Source organism: Gavia stellata, chromosome 19 (genome assembly GCF_030936135.1).
Source record: "Gavia stellata isolate bGavSte3 chromosome 19, bGavSte3.hap2, whole genome shotgun sequence".
Taxonomy (NCBI): Eukaryota; Metazoa; Chordata; class Aves; order Gaviiformes; family Gaviidae; genus Gavia; species Gavia stellata.
The window spans coordinates 1,022,553-1,044,586 of record NC_082612.1 but is presented as its reverse complement, the minus strand read 5'-3'; the positions used below and the strand labels follow the sequence as shown (position 1 = coordinate 1,044,586).

Below are 22,034 nucleotides of genomic sequence, written 5' to 3'. Positions count from 1 at the left end.
TTGAATCAAAGGTTTGCTTAATCCTTCCATGCCAACATACCTGGCATAATTCAGCTGGGAGAGAAGCATTAACTGCTCCTGCAGCCCACAGAAAGGTCATGGAACAGCAACGTGTCTTGTTACTGAAATAGATCCTGTAGCAAACTACAATTGGTGGTAAACTCATAACGTATTGCTAATAAATAAAAAAAAAGAGAGCACCTAAGTGCTGCATCATTTTTGCTCATTTTTTTAATCCTTCCCCCCCACTTCAACAGGTAAATGATTTGGCAAGGAGCTGACCAGAAAACTGAAGTTATTAGTGAGGCTGAAGAAACTCAGTGAGCTGTTAACTTCCAGCCATCCCAAGCACCCAAGGATCTTGCAGGAGGAATGCAAACGCTTAACTCTGTAAGTGACAAATGCAGCATACACATACCTGACACCGCCATTCAATCTATATGCATTCACAGACCAAAGCCAAACAGGAACACACACACTCAGGCACACACTCTCAGAGAAATTAACTGATGTTTTAAGTAAATACCTCAAACTAGTTTTCAAAAAATGCTGAAACCCTGCCTACTTGCTCAATCTGTTTTTGCTTGTTTTGCTATGACCAGGCTGTATGTTTTGATCCTTCTACCCACTGACCTAGCTCCAATTACATACTAACGTCAGCCTGTAAACTTTGTCACCTAATAGACTGTGTAGAAGCACAAGGCTATGAATAAGTCTTAGACTTTCCTGTACCTCCATCGCTGTTTCCTTCTTCTGTTATGATATCCAGAAGTCTCTCAAAGGCATTTTCAAAGGCAACAATCTTCTGTATGGCTGCGTTACTTTTTGTCAATTGCTGTAACAACAAGACTCCCTTGACAGGTGGGGGAGAGAAGAAATTAAACTTAAGTTTTACTATAACTACATTGCTTTTCAAAAGTCACAGCTCTTAGAAGGGTGCTAAATCAGCAGCCTGATCCTTGGCCAGAATCACAGGACAGAACCACGTGCCCTGTAACTTGGCACATATAACAAAACCCACCATGGACACCACACAGTAGTTACCGTATGCCTCACTGCACTTCAAAATAGAAGCACGGTACTGTTAAAAAGGATGCTAAGTGGCTATACAGAATAAAGAGAGAACTTGTAAAGCACCTCATGTCTTCTGTAGTAAGTAATTAGAGCATTTTGGCATCTGATGAGTAAAGAGGAAGAATTAAAGTGAACCTGACAGAAGGCCAAGAGAAAGATCAGCTAACATGCTACAAAAACTCTACACAACTGTCAATGTTTGCATTAAATACACAGTAACAGTTTGCCTTTGTTACGTGAATTGTGGCGAGACATCCAAAAGCCACCCAACTCAACCGAGTAATGAAATATTCCCAATTAGCAACCACAATGATTTCTTCACGTGCATTCGTTTAACTTTATCCAAATTCTACACAACTACTAAGCAATTCAGTTGACAGTTACTATTTATTAAGAGGATAAACTGCCTTTGTTCCGTACTTACATCATTTCGTATAACCTCCCTAGAGTCTGCTAGTAAATCCATGAGTCTGGAAACACCTGCAAGAAACGCATTAAAAAAGAGCATTAAAAAGGTGCAGCGTTTTCATGCTGAAGGGCGTTAAAACACCTTGCTCAAGAGTCTCTAGCCCTCTGCCATGATGTTTGCTGAGCTTCCAGCTTCAAGTTTATCAGCAATAAACTCAACCACTTACCCATAGGGCTGACAAGAATTATCTGCTGCACTTGAGGTCCTTGCTGCTTTAGAAGAGATGTAAGTAGTTTCACTCCAGGCCAACGAACATGGAAATCAAATTCCTGCAAAGATGGAGAGAAGTACATTAAGTAATAAATTCCTCAGTATTCAACTTTCTCTTCTAGACACCAGTTATCAGTAGACACCAAACGGATAAGTAATTTCATCTCCTGTCAATTTCTTTTTCATCCATCCTATTACAGCACATGGCCGGCAAGTCAGAACACTATCCTATTCCATAGTTCTTTCTGTTTTATTATCAGCAACATGAACTCCCAGCAGTTTCCTTTTCTCCCTCTCCTCTGGCATAGCTTTCCTAGCTATTTCCTCTTTCTAAAAACCAGTCAGTCCGATCCTCCAGGGATCAGCCCACACTACCCAGAAATCCAAGAGGGAAAGAAAAGCAAGTCCTTTTGAATCTTCTTCCTATTCCCAAACAGTAAGAGCAGCTTCTCTGTTAAAACTGGGTCTTGTCAGCAAGAGAAAGCTCAAGAACTAAAGAGTCCATGGACAGACTTGACCAACCACAACAAACCTTTGGGGTCCCCAGGTCAGCTCAAACTCCAGAGCTGGTGACTAGACCCACATCTCAACTGAGTCACCTCACAGAGCTTTCTGTCCTTCTAATCCTGCTAGTTTTAAAGCACCACTTTGAAGTAAGCCAGTAGATCACTAATTTAGACAAGCAGTCTTATTTTAACCCTGTCCTACTTACAAGTGAAAACTGAGTGTGTGTTGTCCTTTCCTCAGCACCCTACCTACCTCAGGCACTGGCCAAGATAAACATCTCCACTCTACTTGCTGCAGAAGGAAGGTGGTAGCTAATCAATTTTCTAACCTTCTCACAGAACAGGCTAGGTGGTTTGTAAAGCTTTTTCTGAAACTGCCTCTTGTACAGGACAAACCCTGAACGGCATGCTACTGCTAGCAAAGAGGATGCTGAACTAAGGCATCTGCAGAGAAAAAGAACGGGTAACTTATAAAACACTTTGCAAGCTTCCAGCTCTGCACAATGCTCTATACATTATCAAAACACTTCCGTGTGCAGCTGCACACCAAGCTAGCTCCAACAGTCATGCAGCTCTACCTATAGTTTTCACCTACCTTTAGAACAGATGCTTGCTGTTTTGAACTTGAAGATATCAGATTTGGATCAATAAAATCAACAGAACCCTGCTGCAGAGTAAGGCCCTAGTCTAACTTGTAACAGATACATCCATCAGGTATATCCTGGGTTTTCCCGAAATACATATTGCATTTATGCATCTCAGGAGTATATTTATAAGCCAATCTTTCACATTCACCGAGTAGTTTTATAAGACTGTTAGTCGCAAGCAAAGTTTCAGAAAGATAATTTTACTAACTTGCTAACCATAGTCCACAAAACTGTGCTCCTGATTTGCATTTCCATCTACTGAGGCCGAAATTCGGCACTCAGGGATTAAGCCTCAGGTATACTGACAAATGTTTAATACTGCTGAAAGCATGAAATAAGCTCCATATGGGAAAAATAGAACATCATGTTTTTACTGAACATTGACTATGAATTTAGGAAAAGAAAAAAAAAAGATTCGTGTTGCTTTTTTTCTCTCAAGCACAATCATATTCTTAGTTTAGAAACAAAATTTTTAACAGCTGAGAATAAAGAGGCAGTCCTTGAGGATAAAACCATTGGAAAATAACCATATCGTGCTGCTGGAAAGCAGTCACCCCTTCTGTTTGTATTGCATCTCAACAGACATTACTATCTCGTTATCGTTTAACGATCATCTGAAAAATTATCCTTGCACGAGTGACAACAGTTGCTGTTTGTGGAGCAGTAATTTTTACTGTTTCTAATCAAATATCTAAAACCTTTTCAATGTTACCCTGCTGTAAAAGCTGCACTAATGGTGTTCATCCAGGTCATAGTCTTCACTCGCCCCCAACCCCACATTCACTACATCTAAGAATACCTGACATTTGACATAGGCTTCACTAGAAAGACAAAACCACAGCTTTAGCCATTAAGACAAGCTCCCTGTACAGCACTACCTATCTCTCAGTATTCCAAGTATGATACTGTTACTCACCTCCACAAGAGTCAACAAGAGCGTGATGTTTTCTTGCTGTTTAATGAAAATCTCTGTGAACTGACTTCCCAAATCATCAACTTGTTTTGGTAAGTTTTCTTCTGCAATAGTAAAAGATAATGTATTGCAACACACGATTGTAAAAACTTCAGGTAGTTGTGATTTTTATTCTTACTAAAATAGGGCCAAGGATGACAAAAAGGTTTCGAGTCACTGCTATAACGTTAATTGAATTATTTTCAAAACAAACACTGACTCAAGATTTGCACAAAAGATGAAACCTACATTATTCTAAACATAACTTTTATTGAGAGGTATTTTGTTTTAAAAACAGGAGGGAAACAAGAATCTACTAAACAAACTTATGTCAGCATTCAAACAAAAAAAATCCTATTTCCATTGATCATAACCAACCAGATTCACAGTTCTCACCCCCACAGTTGCCTGTTACAGATACAGCCAAGCACACTCTTAAGCGAGCAGAGAATTCAGAGAGGAAAAGAGAACCCTCCCAGCAGAGGAGGAGCAGAAAGCCTCAAAGTGCCTATGTTCGCATGCAGCTGAACTGATCCAGTAGAGAAGTTCCTCATGTGGACCATTCGCTAATGCGCAAAAGCAAAGAACATTTCATACCAAGAGCCTTGAAGCGAGCAGTGGGGAATATAAACCATTTAAAGCTAAATGGCTCAAACAGCTCAGTCATTTATTTTCGTTTAGCAATAGAAAAGACCTAAACATCAGGCAAGGAGAGTAAGTTTGAAACAGATGAGCATCAAAACCTCTCAGTCTTGGAATCTGAATTAATTTCAGAAGGGATATGAAGTGCCCTTCTGTTATTTACTCTCCAGTTGTGTAGAATTGGGGTAGCACATGAATTACGTCTTACACAATTATTACATGCATCATTGTTGCACACAAAAAAAAATGCGAAAAGTATCCCACAGAACAACAGAAAACGCATAACGCATCTCTGCACTGCTGCTGTTTCTCTAGGCTGAGTGACAATCTACAAAGCTATTTCACAAAACAATTGTACGTAGCTACTACTGGTTGGCATAGTCAAGGAATTTCAGTTGAAAAACTGAGGAAGAGCAATTCTAATTCAAAGGGAGTTTTTTATTATACTTTCATTTTGGACAGGAGGAGAAGGCATTGCATTCAAGTCCCGTAGAGTTGCTGAGACCTCAGCTTTTCAGCTGCTTAGCACTGGTTCAAATCCAGTCCCACTCAACAGGGGCAGGAATTCCATTGTACCTGACACCAGTGGCCACCCCATATGAAACGAGTCTCTCACTGAGTTTAAAAAATAGGGTGGTTCTTTGCTTAGTTGTGTTTACACGAGGCTTCTCGCAACAGCACAGGAAGCCAACGAACGCAAATTAACTGCTAGGGGAGCAATGCATAGGACACATCCACTCATATCCAACTCCAGCCAAGCACCCTTCTCCCTACAAAACCTCCTCTCCCCACACATCCCCTAAACAACTTGCTGCTTTGCTGCCTTCTCTCTCCGTGACCTCCAAGCCCCTCCTGTCCCGCAGGGCATGCTGCCACCTGCCCAGGCTCCGTTCTGCGTTTGAGGCAGTTCAGACAGCCCAGTGCTTCACTGCCGAGCTGCAGCAAAGGCGCTGCCACTCAGCTTCTAAATCAGGTTGCCCTGCAAATCCCGCAGATGTACATTCAGCACTGCGACACGGTCCCATGCTAGCTGATGAAACCACAGGAACAGCTTGAAGCATAAAGCACAGAAAATACGTGGTAAAGCCACTAAATTTCTGACCAAATCCAAAGGTCTGATTTGATTAAGTGAAGGCAAAACAAGGATTATTCCTCCTGCTTAAACTGCAGGATTTACAGCTTTATCAAGGAGTCACTAACGAACCATTAACAATTGAGCAGCTATAAAAAGGGTTAAAGACCACACACAATCTTCAAACTCTGTACCATTTAAGGGGTGTGGCAAAACACAGAAATCAAAGGATTCTACCATAAAAATTTGGTGCCAAGAAAACAATTTTAATTCAACCAACCCAATTCAAACTGTTGGCCATGGTGATCCACTGCAAGGTATCAGCTTGTAAGAACTGATTTTTAAGGATTTCCAATACAGCAAAGAGGTTTTTGTTGGGCCTTTCAGATATCAGAGAGTAGCTGATCATTTCTCTAATGTAGTATAACTATATTTCTGCCTTGAAGCAGGCTTATCGGTACGTAGCTTACAAGTGGGAGAGAGAAGCAGCACCAGTCTGCTGTAAATTTTCAGCTGCAGAAACTATGAAATACTAACAAAAAATGACAAAAGGGAGGATGGACTGTAGCAGGAGGATGGACTAGCCCAGGCACGTAGCATCTAGCAGAATACAAGTCCGATAGTGAGCTCTCTGAAGCTGAGGGGCTTATCAAGTCTGGGTCACTCCTGGTTTACATGAATAAACAGAACACAAAAAAACCCAGGTAAGCCAACTCCACAGAAGTTCAGTTGCTGCACTTGCTACTGTAGAGTAACTCAGGCAACTCAGCTGAGAATCATACATGGATTGCACGTGCTGTAGCTTGCTGCAAACCAAGGAAAACCCACAGACAAACTTTTTTTCTTCTAAATAGATGCTTAAGTCAGAAAATTTCGCTTTGAATTTTCCATGAGCTGTGACTGAACATCTTGTCCTTTACCCAAACTCAGCTACAAATAGCAAGTGTTTGAACTATTGACTCCTCCTAATCCCAACTCTTGTCCCTGCACAAGTTCCAGGACCTAAGGCAAAACCTGAACAGTATACACAACTCACGCAGCCTCTAACAAGTTTGCTGTAGTTTTTATTTATTCTAAAAGCTTGACTCTAGTTCAGGATGTTTAGTATTCTTCTATAAAAGGTCCAAATTACAGTTGTCTTCCCTGCCACACACTTTTGCTTTTTCCTATCAGTGTTTCTTCTACTAAATTTAAAAGTAAAAAAAAAAAAAAAAAAGAGAGGAGCCGGACAGAAAGAAACAGGCAACACAAAACTGCATCTTCTACTTATGTGGATACACCACAGATCTTGCAAACAGACTTCTACCCATAATGGCTCTTTAAATCTACACATTCACAGGGCTCAAAAAAAGAGAATGACTTCCATCTATTAAGATTAGCTCTTAGTGATTCATTAACAAGCAGCACTGCAAACTAGAATTTAATCTTAAAATAAACAGATGAAGTGCATTTTGATAAAACCGGTTTAAAAAAGGAGAACATAGGAAGTGTTAGCAGTAACTGATGGTAGAAGTGCACACTGTGTTTTCACATGCATTGCTTAAAAGAGACACTGTGAAGGATGCTTACGTGCAGTGCATGCATTTGTGTTGAACTTCAGGGCTTCTTGAAAACAGAAACTCTGTTCACAAACTTTTGCCCACTAAAATCCTACCAGTTCTGAAGCTGCACACTTTTATAACATCCTAAACAAGAATTTATCATGATCACAATCTCTGGAGATCTGCTGGCATACAACATGCCTAAATCACAAGAGAAATAAAATTGGGAAGACACTTCAGCTCCAAAGAAAATGGATAGAGCAGAATGCTTTTGCTCAGCTCCAATGCAAATCTTGACAGTGTCCTTTTTAAACAGCAGCGAGTGTTATGGGTGTGAGTAGCAACTAGGCCTAAAACAAAGTGCCATATTTATATAAGTAAAGGGTCTTTTACCTTCAGAATCATCTGTCAATGCAGATAAAAGAAAAAGAAACAAGAGTAAGGTTTACAAGTTGAATAGCTTTTCACACAGCACAACCAATAGCAGCATAAGCTTAGATTTTCAAAGCAGCCATCCTAGCCTTCTACGGCAGCAATTACTCCTTCAGGTAGTTCTTGTGGAAGTGGCCAAACTAAACAACCCTGTACTCTTACAACACTGGTGATCACACATACGTAACTCAAGTTTGTCAATTCTTTGCTCTTCATAAGAGACTGCTAATGGCATTCTTGTCAAGTCCATAATCAAGGCCACTACCATGAACATGGATTCACCAGCACTGTAAAACTCTGATCTTGTTCAAAACCTCTTTCATCAACATCAGGCAACTGGATGAACAAGGAAAAGAAGGGCAAGTAAGCAAAGCGACAATTTGAGAGATGGTTAATAATAACGTACCACAGAAGGATTTCAGCTTGCAAGTCTCTTGCAGCTATGTAAGACAAGACAGTTCATTGTCGAAGGCACCATGAAAGGACATACTGCACAATGTAATGCCAACATACCAGCAGGAATTTATTCACGTTGGAGAAGCCTCACCTACTTTCCGTAAGGTTATTTATCACTTAAGGAGCCTTTGAAGAAATATCTTGTGGTAAATACTGCGGACAAGAGCCTTCAACTCAAACAGTATCACCTCACATTTTGCCCATTCACAGGAGCATTCTCACTCCACTACATTTCATGGAAACTGACACATTATACACGAGCGCTGTCAAAGACTAGAAAGACTCTTGAGGTCCATGGCAAATCCAGGATGTTATGAACCCACAGATATTCAGTCATCTTAAACGTAGCCTTCTGTTCACACTGCAGTGATGCTTGCCCAAGAAGTCTGGGTTTTTTTGGACAAGCTGGTATGATGGATTTTCATGTTCATTCACCCAAAAGCACAGTGGATATCCTACAAGCCTTTTTATTTGTTGTTGATGTTTTCCTCTTAAAACCTTGAAAAGCAAGTCTACAGCCATTTGGCTTAGATTACTAGTTTAAACAGTGATCAAGCCAAGACCTGATTTGCAAATACGAACAGAAGTGGTTTTCCAAATAACACTTGCAACAAGGCACAAGGAAAATGTCAGAAAGGCCAACTGAATCCCACAGTTGGCTCTACTACACAGCCTGCTTCGGTTTAACAGCTAGTGACCTTTCTGGCAGAGTGACTTACTTGGCAGTTACCTGTGTGACTGTAACTAGTACCTGGTCTCCATTCTCCCCAGTGACGGTGATGAGAGCAAGTGCACGCAGGCTCAGCATCTGACAGACATCGCTCTCTGACTGAGGCCTCCTCCCAAGCTAGCACTTGCCAGATCCCATGGCCCTCAACCAGATCCCATCCCCATTCTCTAGACATGTCCTTGATGCTAACAACAGGGAAACTTGGACTGTCCTGCCCTCCGCACCATTCACCCTTCAAGAGCCTGAAATGGTTCTAATCCACAGCTGTTTTACTTGTCAGAAGCACCTGGCTCTTCTTCAGTCTGGGCACTCGCAGCTCCTATTCACCTATTTAGTTTTAAGAACTTTCTTCTTGCCCAAGCCTCATTTGGGTTACTACTGTCATTTTCTTCAGCGCACTGATGTTCCTGTGAAATATGGGGTTATTTTTAAGAGCTGCAACCATTTCATTGGCCTTTGAGACCAGTTTTGATGGCCTATCAAGAAAGGTCTTCAAAAATAAAATAAAGGCAGTAGGGGCAGGAAATTTTACAGCCTAGCTATATAATGTCTGCTTCTACATCTACCTATCTTGGTAAGGACAGGCAGAGTCTCTTTCTGAAATGCCACAGGAGGGCTGGAAAAGAAGGGTTTCACACTTACATATAGCCACTTTACCATAGGAACCTGAGATTCTTCTCTCTCAATATTCTTGTTAAATCATCAAATAGTAGTGTCCCATTTGACACTAACAGCCAGAACTGTCCTTTCCCAATAGCAAAGAATGACTCAATTCTTTATTTACAAACTAGAAACAACAATGAATTATCCCATTCCAACCTGGCTGCTGTTCACAGAACATAGTTTTTAAAATTAATAAGCAAGAGATCCGGTATTACCTTAATGCAAAGTGTGTACAAAAAATATTACCATTGTCTTAACAGCTACACAATAGCAAAGCAAATCTCAGCATTAGTAAAGCACAGAGTATTACAGTTTACAATTTGAACAAAACCACTAAGGAAAGCACCCCCACAGTTAATACAACTAGTACTACCAAGCGCTTACCTTGCTCCTCCTCTTCTAGGTCATTCGATATTACATTGTAGAGAGTGTCCAAGGCATAGCCAATTATTTCAGAATCTGAACTGCAAATGAAAGAACCACTTTTCTTTAATGACTCATTTCCAACTACTGTTACATCATCGTTTTTCTGCACAGGCAGTTCCCTTTGCAGCATTAGATCAAGTAAGAAGGACTGATGCTGACAGACATTTTGTAGTACCATGTGACCATGAGCTGTTCAGTCCCTGAATGGAGTCAAACTCCTTCTCCCAGTTCCATTCCCTCAGGTGGCCACATCCAGAAAGTCTGGTGACACAAGATGACCACAGGAAGCTTCCCTGTAAGTGTGTCTTCCATTACCTGAGTCACTCCTTCCAACCTGCTCCTCGAGTATACCAGGAGAAATCTCTGGGAGGGATTCGGACCCCTTTCCAGAAAGTCACCCAAGGAAGCTGCAGACAAGCTTCAGCACCATCCCAGGAAAGACCCTCCCCGCTACCCCGTCAGCAAGAACCAGGGGGCAAAAGCTTGCGCTCCACGCGAATGCAATGACAACAGCTGCGGATTCTCCCAAACAGGCCAGCCTCCGCGTCACCAACTTGGATGACACCCAGTTATTAAGGGTTTTTGAACTCCAGGCATCCCCAGGAAGCTGCTGGGCAGCCAATCTAACCCCAAAGCATTAGTTCACCTGCTTACACCAAGACTCTTAATAAGCCCTGCTTTAAGAGAGACCTATTTCTTCCGCGTTAGGAAGACCGAACAATCTGTAAACCCTACGCTACAATGAAGACACAGCGCAGGAGTTTGGGGAGGGCAGAATGTAACTGGTTTTGCTGCTTGCGTTGTTGCTTATAAACCAGAAAAGTATGAAAGCACAGCTCATCAAAGAAAACCAAAGGAAAATAAAACCTGACATCACAAAGGAAGGCACCTCAGAATGCAAAAGGACACACCTCAGCTATTTTCATGTCTTGGCCAAGCATCAGAAGAGCATGCTGTTGAAACGAGACCTCTCATTCAAACTTTTCAGTATTTGCTTTCACTGAACTCTAAGGCAAAGCCAGGCCTCCAGACCAAAGATAAATTTGCATTTTAAGAAGCTAGTAGGCTGGTTCAGAGTGGAGGCCTGAAAAACAACCTAACCAGCAATCCTAAAAGCCAAGCCTTATTTGAGGCCAGCTAGCTCTGCTAGACCACTAATGAAAGATGACAGACCTACAGCAGTGGTTGCAACCAAGAAAACTAGAGATGCCTCCAGGTGATCCACCAGCTTTGAGAAGACAGAATGGAGCAATCCGTACCTGCATTTCTTGTATCGCTACAGCAAGGGCTTCAGCGAGCTGTCAAAATGACACCTAACCTCCCTTTCTATGACACTCACGCTAAATCAAAAGCGAGAAATAATCAGCTGTCAGTGTAGATTGTTCTTTCACGTTGGGTTTTGAATTGAATCCTTGTCCTGATGATGTCCTCCCAGGACACATGTATTTTTCCTCAGTGTGTCCCTCAACTCATACCACTTGCTTTTAAGCTGGGCTGTAGTGGAAACAAAAGGGGAAAAAAATTATCTCTTCCTCCACCAAACTGTTAGTCAAAGCAAGTAAAGGAAGCTTTTAGTCCATGTAGACAGTCTCAGCCAGTATGTATGCTCAGATTTCCAGCCTGCTTATGTTTTCCCTTTATTGTAAGTTCAGTCCTTCAACACAATACTACAAAGCCTATGGTTTCCTTTTCACGTAAGTGAAACAGTTCCACATCTGAAAAACACATAGAAATTATTTCCTGGAGATTTATTAAAAAAAAAACCACCACACCAAACTGCAGCCTTGCTTTTCCTTTTCCCTTATTAGGGAAACCACAGCAGATACAAAACAATAAACAAATTTTATGTAAATGTGGTAAAAGCAGGCTTTGTTTCTCTTGTCCAAAGAGGAACACATCACAAAATGAGGACAGCAGCATCCTATCTTTGCTGTTCACTGCCTTGCTACCATCTGCTGTTCACCACGTACAATGATTCTGTTCAGAGTGAAGCTGTGCAGCTTTTGCTCTGTAGTGAAAATCAGTCAAGAAAGACTTCCAGCCTCTCACGCATCCATAAAAGACGCAGCCTTTATGCAGTGCAGCAATCCAGCATAAGCCACCTTAGGCATCTTCCGTCTCCTAGTTGTGCTTTTATGTGGCACTCGACCAAGACATCAGTGCAGCCCTCTGCGAGTTCACAAACAATAGCAGAGAAGAATTATATGGAAGTGAAGGCAGCCACATGCCCTCCTGCCCAGGTAGGGTGCCTCAAAAATGCTTTTACCTATTCTTCCAAAATTACAGCATTTCACTCTCAGTATAGAGACAAGCATCATCTATACTGTCAAGAAAAGCATGGAAAAGCAGAGTGTTTCTATCATGTCATCAATCACAGCATGCCTAGAAAGGAGGGCATTTTGTTACCCCTAAAAACACAAGTCATGGAAAAGCTATCAAAGTGGTAATGACATTTATATTACCTCTTACAGAAGTTTTAATGAGAAGCATACTACAAATCAAAAATTTGGAACTAATAGCACATAAATAACTGAGGTTTATGCCTTAAGGAAAAAAAAAAAAGAATTTTTTCTCTTAGGTTCATATTAGGTTTCAAACTATCAAAATTGTCATGCTGAAATTTAAAAACCTTGTTATATAAGTAGAACCAAAGCAGATGAAGATCAAGTTGACTTCTCACTCTGGTGCCTTCTCCCACCCCAACAGCTAACTGATACTGGCCTGTTCTACAGTCAATGCCAATTTTTTTTCAAAATAATCCCTGGTGGGACGTGGCAACATCTAAACAGCAAGTCAGGAAAAAGTCCTCTAGTAGAGCACAGTTCCTACTACAGTTTGATATTACAAAATAGACATGTGGCCTAAAAACACTGGTGTGTATAGAGTCTGGAACATTTAAAGGCTGACTCAGGAGTGCCATCAGGCTCCAGCATGGCTGATGCGCATAGCTGAAAAACTAGTGAAAGAAGTCAGTTTTCTACAGAACAAGTTTTAAGTACTCAGGCAGGAGATAGAGCTTAAGGCAAGTAAACTGTATAACAAGCGGAATGACATGTTCATTTAAGAGACAGAAGTGGTGGTTTTTCTGTTCCAGGATAAAGGCTGTAAATAATTCCAAGCAACAGTGTAAGATCTGAGGACAGAAACGAGAACAGGACACAAGAAGCGCTCACCATTTCAGCACAGCCATGCAAACCAGGCCTTCTCCCTACTGAAGTTAGGAGATGAAGCTACAAGCACCTCTCGCCTCATAGTAACAACTTCAAAATGAAGAAAATATCAGCATGCCTTACTACGCAAAGAGCTGAAGCAAAGTACGATTCACTACAAGGGAAGTAAATGATTAGCACAGCAACGAGGCTGCAAATGGAAGGAAAGAACGAAGTCCTACTACAGAGCTATTATCATACTTGTGCTTACCACTTCAAATTCCAAGAGTAGGAACAATTGATTCACCAAAATCAGGAGATACACCAGAGATGAGAGATAGCTACTTTTTTACTCAAGGGCTACATAAATAATAGTTAACGTAATTCTCAGAAAAGCTAGGAGCTGTGCTATCATACTTGGCTGAGAAGGTCTTAAAACCAGATGACTTAGCAAGTGGATGCTGATTTCACAATGAGCTTATTTGCATTAGGAAATAATCATCTCTTACCAGCCAAGTTGCTCCGATTTATCATATTGCTATTACATATTCCAGCAAGACAAATGCTGCTGAAGATCAAACAGTTGTGCATCTTGAACTATTCCATTCATTTTTGGTAAATACATAATAGGAAAGCCTGTTTGCACTTGTCACTGTTCTCACGTTACAGTACTCTCTACACCAGCTATCCATTCCGCACAGGCACTCCGGCTCTGCAAATTCTGAGACCCGTGCCTGCTGCTGGCTCCTCCCCCATAATTCTTTCCACCCAAACACCCCATCCCTGCAAAAAAGGCTGGAAAGCAGATTAAGCCTCACCTGATACAGCCCCACCAAGCCCTGCTTCTACTCAACTGAGAACACAGAGGGGAATCCCATGGATTACATTCACATTCTGATGCACACAAAACACAGCAACTACAGGCGTACGTCCAAGTCAACAGGCAGATAGGTGTGTAACATCTCCACTCAGTAAGATAACAACCATCAGCAGCTTCACAGCCAAAAAGCTTCACCTCAGGAGCTCAGTCACCCATCTTTGGGTCAACCTAATAATCACTGAAAAAGCATACTTCCCTAAAGCTAAGCTACAGGAAAACAGAATTCACTATTTTGACTTCAGCATACTGTTTTCCTGGTCCTTCCATATTTCGGATCAAATTAGACCTTCTGTAATCTTAAACTTCACAGCAACACCATCAATGTGAAGGACCAACGTATGCAAGTCACTCACAAGAATACAGTGACATGTGAGAAGACAACTTGAGTCAGTCATGGACTTCTGTTTTCTCTGAAGTTGCATTGCTTCTTCTTAAAAATAATCTTAAGCAGCTGCAACGCAAAAAAATAGAGGAGGAGGAAATGAGCGTTTTCCACTTCTGCAGAAAGCTTCAGGGCGCCTCAGGTGAACACTGGACAGGTCCGAAGATCTCACCTATGGGCACACACTGAAACAGCGATGACAGCACAACAGCACTGTCCTCTGTCAGACCACCACCCTCTCAGTTCAATATGCCAGTCACCCTGGGCATCAGGGACAGCTGAGCCTGCGACTCATTTATCAACCAGTTATTCAGATGCGCTGGCTTTGATTTGTACTCCTATAACTGAAAGAGTCCCCGAAGCCTCACCTCTGCAGTCACTGACACCAAATGCTGCACTCACACCAGCTGTAACACATACCCAAACTCATCAGGCACAGGGACTACAACTAGACCTCTCTGAAATGAACCACAGCATACAACATGTAGGCTGGCTGATGTGCTGGTCCACCATAAAACATGCAGTAGGAAGTCAGTCTATCAACATTTGGTGGCAGACATTTTTCAGCTGAAAACCCAAAAACCAGAAAGATGTATTTACTGGTTTTTGAACTGCAGCCTGAATCACACAAAGCATCTACACAGAGCACACAGCACACACAAATTCCAAAGGGACAACTGAGGCCAGCAAAGCACAGAAAAGCTCTCACGTTCCTGCCCGGAAGGGTTCGGGTTAGCATCTCAAAGGAAAGGAGATCAGTAGAGCCCCGCCTCCCTTCTCAAAGTTCAAATCTGGCCTCAAGAGCAGATAAGTGGATGAAAGCAGGCTCCTTGACCTAATTTTTTGAAAGGCTTCCCCTTCATGTCAGTGACAAGTACTCCTATAACCTTCCCTTTTACTGTTTGCACGATACAAGTTGCACACAGGCCAGACATTCATTTTTAACTACCCAGCCAATGGAATGGAAATAATGCCTCCTTCTAGACACTGAATGGCTGCTTTCCTAATTCTCCTTTGTCTTGACATTAGAAGATGCTCCCCATGTACTACTTGCACATCCAAGTAGTCCACATATGCCCTTATGACTGTTTTTTTGATATATATTTACCAGCTTTATGTTCAAATCCAGACTGAAAGACTGTCACAATACACTTGCCTACCTAAGCACCAAGAACATGCAGTATTTAAAGCTTAAATCAGAGCACTGCAAACAGGTTCCAAGTTACAACACGCAGGTACTATCAAGTACAGCAATGCAATCAGTTGCAGAAAGAGATGGATAGCAAAGGTATTTTAAATGCTGGATTGCCTAATGTTACATTCTAGTCCACATAAAGTATTCAGACTCGTGTCATCTATCTTAACAGCAGCCATGGAGTCCAGCTCTCCTATTTACTTGAACCCTTCAACATAAATGCCTGCATTACTCCCCGCAACAGAATTATTCTACCAATTCATTTGATGACACACATGTGAAAACCACACATTTGCTGACTTCATTCATTTCCTCCTAATTCTGTCTAGTTCACCTTTTGCCCAATAACAGGTTGATTTGGGTTATTTCAAATACTGTATTTAATTAACGTTGTAATTTTGGATTTACCTTTCCACAGTAGTGGAAGCTGACCACCGAGAAGCATTAAGATGCGCTTTGGTACCATCTTTACTCTAGAACTGGTCTTTCTGTCCCTTATCCAAGTTCCTGGAATGCTATTCTTTTCACCCCTGAATATGCTCTGACTAAGCTTGTCATCGTAAAAAGCCACCATGACAGAAGAGTTGTTAGAAACCCAGCTCCCCTCCTATCTTTTCTGATACACAGAACCAAGTCTGTATTTGTCCATTTCAGCAGCAGAGAAGGGTCGGGTTATCAGCTGGAGGTGGCTGCCAGAAGTCAGCAACATGCTTACCGATCTGTCTGAAGAACGTGGATGAGATGTTCCATAGCCTGTATGCCTACCTCCAATCGGTATTTCTGTTTGGAGAAAAATTGAACAGTTAATGGTCCAGCCCAAAGTCCAAACAAAGCTTTTTAAGCAATACATCACAAAACTATTAAAAACCCAGGCGGCTCTTCAAGAAGCGCAGTACTTACCTTGGATAATGATTTAAGGGCACGCACAGCATCCCTCCGGTCATCCAATAACGTGGAAGAAGCTACTCGGTCACACAGCTTCTGAATCTGGAAAGGTGCAAGACACGTGAGATAAAAGACGACGTGCCACGACTACGTAACAGATTCCAAAACGCTCCAAAAATACAGCCTAGGTTCGGTAAGTGCATGGGAGAGCTGTTAATTCCCCGCAGTCAGATGGTAACTTCCCTTCCCGGAGCAGAATAAGGCGCTGTGCGTCCCGACTACCTGAGCAAACCTGAACCTGTCAGCACAACCCGGGCCCCTCGGGAGCGGCGCAGGAGCCCTGCCCGGGTCCCAGGCCGTGCCCTCGCACGGAGCTGTCCCGGCCGGCCGCGGGCCGGGCCCAGGCCCGAGAGGGAAGGACGCTCCCCGCCCCTGCGCCGGCCCCGCAAGGCCCCAGGCCAGCCCGGCGGGCCTCCCGAAGGCGCGGGGCGAGCTGTCACCGCCCGGCGCGGGGACCCTCAGGGCCGCCACCGGGAGGACGCCCCAGCGCGGCCCCCCCGCGGGGAGCGGCCCCGGCAGCCCACCGCCTCGGCCCGCCCGGCCCACAACGACCCGCCGGCAGGGGCCCGGGCGGCGCCCCGCGGCCGCCGGCTCCCAGCGCAGCCCCGCTCCCCGCCCCAGCCCTACGGCCACCGGCAGCGGCCAGGCCCCGCCGAGCTGCGGCCCGCCCGCGCTCACCGTCTCGGCGCCGGAGGGCTGCGGCCCGGCGCTGGGGCCGCCCATGACGCCCCGCAAGAAGTTCATGGCGCCTCGGCGCGGCGCGGCCAGCGGAGCTCGCCCCGCGCCCCCGGCCCCCGCCGCCGCTCCCGGACCCGCCGCCGCCCCCGCGACGGAAGCAGCCGCCGCGCCTGCGCCGCGACGTGGCGCCGACGTGGCCGCCGGGCGGGCGAGGGGCGGGGCCGAGCGGCAGCCCCGCCCCCCCAGGGCCCCGCCCACGGCCGGTGGCGGGAGGCGGAGCGCGGCCCGCCCCGCCGCGGGTGACCCCCGCACCGCACCCACGGCGCGCGCCAGGAGGCGGCCCTGCTGCGGCCCGCTTTGCCTCTCGCCGCCCCGCCGCAGCGGCACCCCCTCACCCCCGCGGGGCGGCTGCTGCGGTCCGTCCCCCCAGCAGGCAGGGAGCCGAGCAGTCCTCCTGCCCGCACCGCGCTTCTCCCGCGCGGCGGAACAGCAGAAGGGAGCTCAGCCGCCGCTCCCCCCTTCGTCCCAACCGGCAGCGCTTTCCGCCGCCCGGGTCTGCCACCCCCCTTCCCGCCTGCGCTTTTCACCAGGGAAACGAAATAATCCCGTGAGAAACAGGCCTGGATCCCCTGTCAGTCCGCGGAAGGCCTGGTTACCGCTTTGCTCAGAACGACCAACAGCTCAGCAGAGGCGTTAACCCCCCCGAAAACTACACCCCAGCATCGGCGTGTCCAGAACAACCCCAAGGCTTGGAACCCAGAAATTGCCTTTGCTTATAAAGGACAGGGGAAGCGTGATACAACCTCCTAACTAGAAGGAGAAAATTCCTCTATTACATTTCTGGAACGGAATTAACTCGGCGAGAAACAGCAGCTTAGCCAGACACCAACGATGGTTCAAGCCTAAGACCACTAAGTAGTTGAGTTTCTTTCAGACACCGAATTTCCCCTCGCTGGATGCTGCTGCAGCACTTCCTCTATCCTCGTTGAGGAACAACAGCCAAAAGCCCGCACTCCCAACACTTCAGGCACTGCATCCCCAGCCCAGGTCCTCCTGATGGTCACCAACAGGATTTTTGGTTTGGCAGTATTTTGGGTTTTCTGCGTATCAAGTTACAGCAAATTTTATAGCAACAACAGCAAATTAACACAGAAAGGAACTGATCATCTTGCTCGGGACTAAAACTAGTTCATTCCACTCCAGGGAGAAAACCCCTCTCACACCGCAATGTAAGAGCTTGAGGGATTTTATTTTCCCCATCAACTAAAGAATGAAATCAGCTTTTTAAACTGAAATTTGAAGCTAAACATTTACTCTTTCCATATTCTAAAACTAATAGCTTCCTCCCCCATCTAAATACAGACACCAAAAATCAACGCATTTGTCTAAAAAGCTGAGATACCACACAAGTCACTGCAAAATAGGCTTTTGTCAAGTAGTTTTGTTTGTTTGTTTATAACCATATTTCTTGTAAGATCAAAAATGAAGCCCTGAGCACCTCCAGTCCTTGACAAGCTACATCGACTTTTGCCTGTGGCAAACCCCTCAGCCTAATAAAAAGATACAGAGAAATTGCATCTCATTTCTGCAGTACTTGACACCCACCCACCTGCAATTCATCTCCCACCTGCCCTGCGTTCTCCCTCTGTCAGGGAAACACCTTTTCTAAGCAACTGCCTTTTTCTCAGCATCATCTTCCATAACAGGCGAGAAAAAACAAACTTACTCTGAAACTCAGCCTGCCAAGCGCTCTGCTGTGCCACCAGCAACCTACCGAAACCTCATGGATGGCCATTGTTTCCCTTTTCCACTGCTCCTGTTTTTTCCCTGCACCACCTGGCACAGGGAGCGGAGGATTTCTACTTTGCTGGGCAACAAGGAAACCTTCAGCGAGGTTTACTCACCAAATAACCAAGTGCTTTACAGCAAACACTGCCATGTCAGCAGTTTCATGAGCCACAGCAGGACAAACCCAGCCCACAGTCACTGCACACACCTAAGGCTGGCTTCGCTCCGTCCTCCCTGCAAGGCAGTGGGGCAGGCTGTGCCTGGGGGGAGAGGCTGCCCTGGAGGGGCTTTGCATCCCTGACGCGACTCACCATAACCGAGCTGCAGCCAGCTCGCTCATAACTGTCCTAGTCCGCAAATTCCTGGGGTGCTCTCTTACACTTCATTGCCCAGTAGCAGAGAAAAAGGGTTTTCTTCAAGGAAAAAAAAAAACAAAGTCCTTCTCCTAAGTAAAAGGGCTCTGGTACCATAAAGGTTAAGAAAGGATCCCCCCTCCCCAGGCCAGCAGCAGACACACCAGAAATGCCAGACACATCAGAAATGCTCCAGTTGGGCATAACGAGATTCTGGCCCTCAGCAAGAAAAAAACAACCCAAACCCATGTTCTCCCACAAAACAGAGTTCTTTATTTGAAAGTTTTCCATCCTTATATATACAGCCTCAAGGAAAGAGAGTGATCTGTTTCTGAGAAAGACATTTGATGTGCCCCGACTGCTCAAGGCATCCACACCTCCACAGACTTTTTTACAGGTCAGCAGAAGCCAGAGCCCTCTCAACCGAGGAGTCTGGAGGCACAACACACTCCAAGGTCCACCTTTTGTCACACTGGGAAGTAGTTACGTGGTACTTGACCCACAACCATTGATCATCTTGTGCCTCAGCATACCTGAAAAACTCAATGGGAGCTCTCAACTTTACAGTTCGGAACGGGAGGAGAGCTCCCCACGGAGACACCCGCCGTGCGCCAACGCCGATGACACCCCTTGCCTTCCAGGTTGCCAGCGGCCTCCATCAGCAGCGAGCGGTGCCCCCGTTCAGAAGAAGCCGACCCAGAGCGGCACACGGAGGCAAACCCCCCGGGGAACGCCAGCGGAGCCCACCGCGACCGACACCCCCACCGGCTCGGCCCCGCGGGACAGCGCGGTGGGAACTGGCCACGCCAACGCGACCCTCGCGGTGCTGAACGCAGAACGAGGTGGGTTAAACCAGGCACCCCCCCGTGAGCGGCGGGGCCGCCGGCAGCCCGGGGCCGGGGCCGGGGCCGCGCTCCCTTCCTCCGGCCCCGCGCGGCGGGGACCGCCTGACGCCGTTAACCTCCGCGCGCGCCGCCCCACCAACACTCGGCGCGGAGCTGGCGCTCCTATATACGTCACCGCCGAAGGGCGGCGGGGATTGGCTCCCGGAGGAAGCTCCGCCCCGCGCGAACAGAGCGCAGACGATACGGGCGGCGCAGGCGCGGCCGCGCGCCCCCTCCCCTCGCGGCCCCGCCCCTCGCGGCCCCGCCCGCGCCCTCCCTCCGCGCAGGCGCGAACGCACGCACGCACGCACGCACAGGCACGCGCGCACGGGAGCCCTGGCCGCCCCTCCCCTCCCCCGCCCGGCCGTGACATCGCTGCCGCCGCCGCCGCGCCCCGGTCGCCCCGTCCTGCCCCCGCTGCGGCAGACGCCGAGGGACACGCTCGCCGCGCCCGACACCGAGCAGGTCCTGGGGAGGAGGTGCCCCCGCTCCGCGCACCGAGCCTTTTTCCCGAGGTGAGCGATGGGGGATCGGGGGTAGGCCCCGCCGCGGTGGGGGGCGGCCGCTTAACGGTCGCGGCGCGCGCGGGGCTGAGGGGAGCGGCGCGCGCCGGGCGGCAGCGCCCCGGGGCCCGGCTTTGCCCTTCGCCGCCCGCCCCGCCTCGGCGCGGCCGGGCCCGGCTGCTGGCGCCCAGCCCGGCTCCTTGCCCGGGGGGGCGCGGGGGCGGCGGGGCCGGGCCGCGGCGGGGGGGCGCTTTTGTTCGCCGTCACCTTGGCGGCCTGTCGCCCGCCGGCCGCCCCTCTTCCGCCTCGCCCCGGGCGGCGGGGGAAGGCCGGGGGGAAAGCGCCCCCTCGCCCGCCGCTGGCCGGCGTGACGCCCCGAGCCCTGCGTTGCTTGGCGCTTGCTGCGGCGCTCGCCCGGCGCTCGCCGTTCCCCGGCTTGCCTCATGCGTCGCTTGCCAGGGGCCTCTAGAGGTGTCCGGACTTCGGCGTGTGCAGGATGCCGCTTCCTCAGCCTCCTCTGTACTGCGGAAGCAACCTTCCCATCCTCGGCGGGTGAGCCCTCCTTCACTCTTCCGAACTGGTACTGCGATGGCACCGTTGGCTGCGAGATCTCTCCCAGCCCTGCAGACCTCGCCTTTCTCCACTTCCTCTTTCCCCACTCACAACCTGAGCTTCTGCGCTTTCACGTGTAATATGGGCGAAGTTGTTGCGAGCACCTTTTATTCTGCAGATCTGGATACCTTGAGTAGATCTTCCCTGAGCTTCTCTCATTTGTATTCTGAGCTGAGCTCAGTGTGCTCTCAGGCTTTTGCTCCCCTTAACCTCGGAGGGCTAAAGTAGAGGTCACTGCAGTTCCAGTGTGGGTGCACAGGAGCATTCCCACGGCAAAGCTTTTAACTCCCTTGGTGAGTTGGATCTTGAGCTTCATGCCAAGCACCACTACATGAAAGAACTAACACAGTAGAGAATGAAAGAACGAGAGAATGAGAGATTACTGTTTGATTTCAACCAGAAAGATACAGTCAGTCTTGTAGGTTTTGTTATTGCGGCCTTCCATGTGGGTTTGGCAATTCCCGAACCCTCTATATGTTCTAGGCATCTCAAGCTCAGTGTGCAAGTGTTCTGCTTTGCTACAGAAAGAAGTGTGAAGGTACCCAAGGTGTTTTTGATCTGTTGAGAAGGGTAAGTTATTTTCTTCCTTGCTCAGCTCTTGTGCAGGTAGACTACTTATAGGCAACCTGTATGTTTAAAGCCAGCACAGTATTCTTTGATCTGTAATGGGATGGAGGAGGGTGAGGGGAAAGACATCCTCTCTTAGTAAGCATTTATTTTTTGTAAAAAGCACTCTCTGCTGTCTCAGATATTTCAGGGTTTTTTTTCATTTCTCTTACGGACACTTTTAATTAGGGAGTAGTAGCGGAATAAAGATCAGTGACCAACTTACAAGAAATGGTTAC

At 46.7% G+C, this 22,034-nt stretch overlaps 2 protein-coding genes across 5 annotated transcripts in view; one reads left to right on the top strand and one right to left on the bottom strand.

Moving 5' to 3' along the window:
- The window catches only part of USO1 (USO1 vesicle transport factor), a 36,937-nt gene extending 19,822 nt beyond the window's left edge, over positions 1–17,115 (bottom strand). Inside the window, exons 1-9 of one of the 2 annotated variants that reach the window (XM_059826764.1) lie at positions 17,050–17,115; positions 16,327–16,413; positions 16,142–16,206; positions 9,779–9,858; positions 7,507–7,518; positions 3,823–3,923; positions 1,710–1,812; positions 1,499–1,554; positions 733–853 (exon numbers count right to left, since the gene is read on the bottom strand). In XM_059826764.1, the coding sequence (XP_059682747.1) occupies positions 733–853; positions 1,499–1,554; positions 1,710–1,812; positions 3,823–3,923; positions 7,507–7,518; positions 9,779–9,858; positions 16,142–16,206; positions 16,327–16,413; positions 17,050–17,115 (691 nt within the window). The remainder of the gene's footprint in view (positions 1–732; positions 854–1,498; positions 1,555–1,709; positions 1,813–3,822; positions 3,924–7,506; positions 7,519–9,778; positions 9,859–16,141; positions 16,207–16,326; positions 16,414–17,049) is intronic. The other variant, XM_059826765.1, reaches the window with a different exon arrangement.
- A 3,406-nt stretch (positions 17,116–20,521) lies between these two features.
- The window catches only part of G3BP2 (G3BP stress granule assembly factor 2), a 30,704-nt gene continuing 29,191 nt past the window's right edge, over positions 20,522–22,034 (top strand). For all 3 annotated transcript variants that reach the window (XM_059826745.1, XM_059826744.1, XM_059826743.1), the window contains exon 1: positions 20,522–20,589. The gene's annotated coding sequence lies outside the window, so the exon portion shown is untranslated. The remainder of the gene's footprint in view (positions 20,590–22,034) is intronic.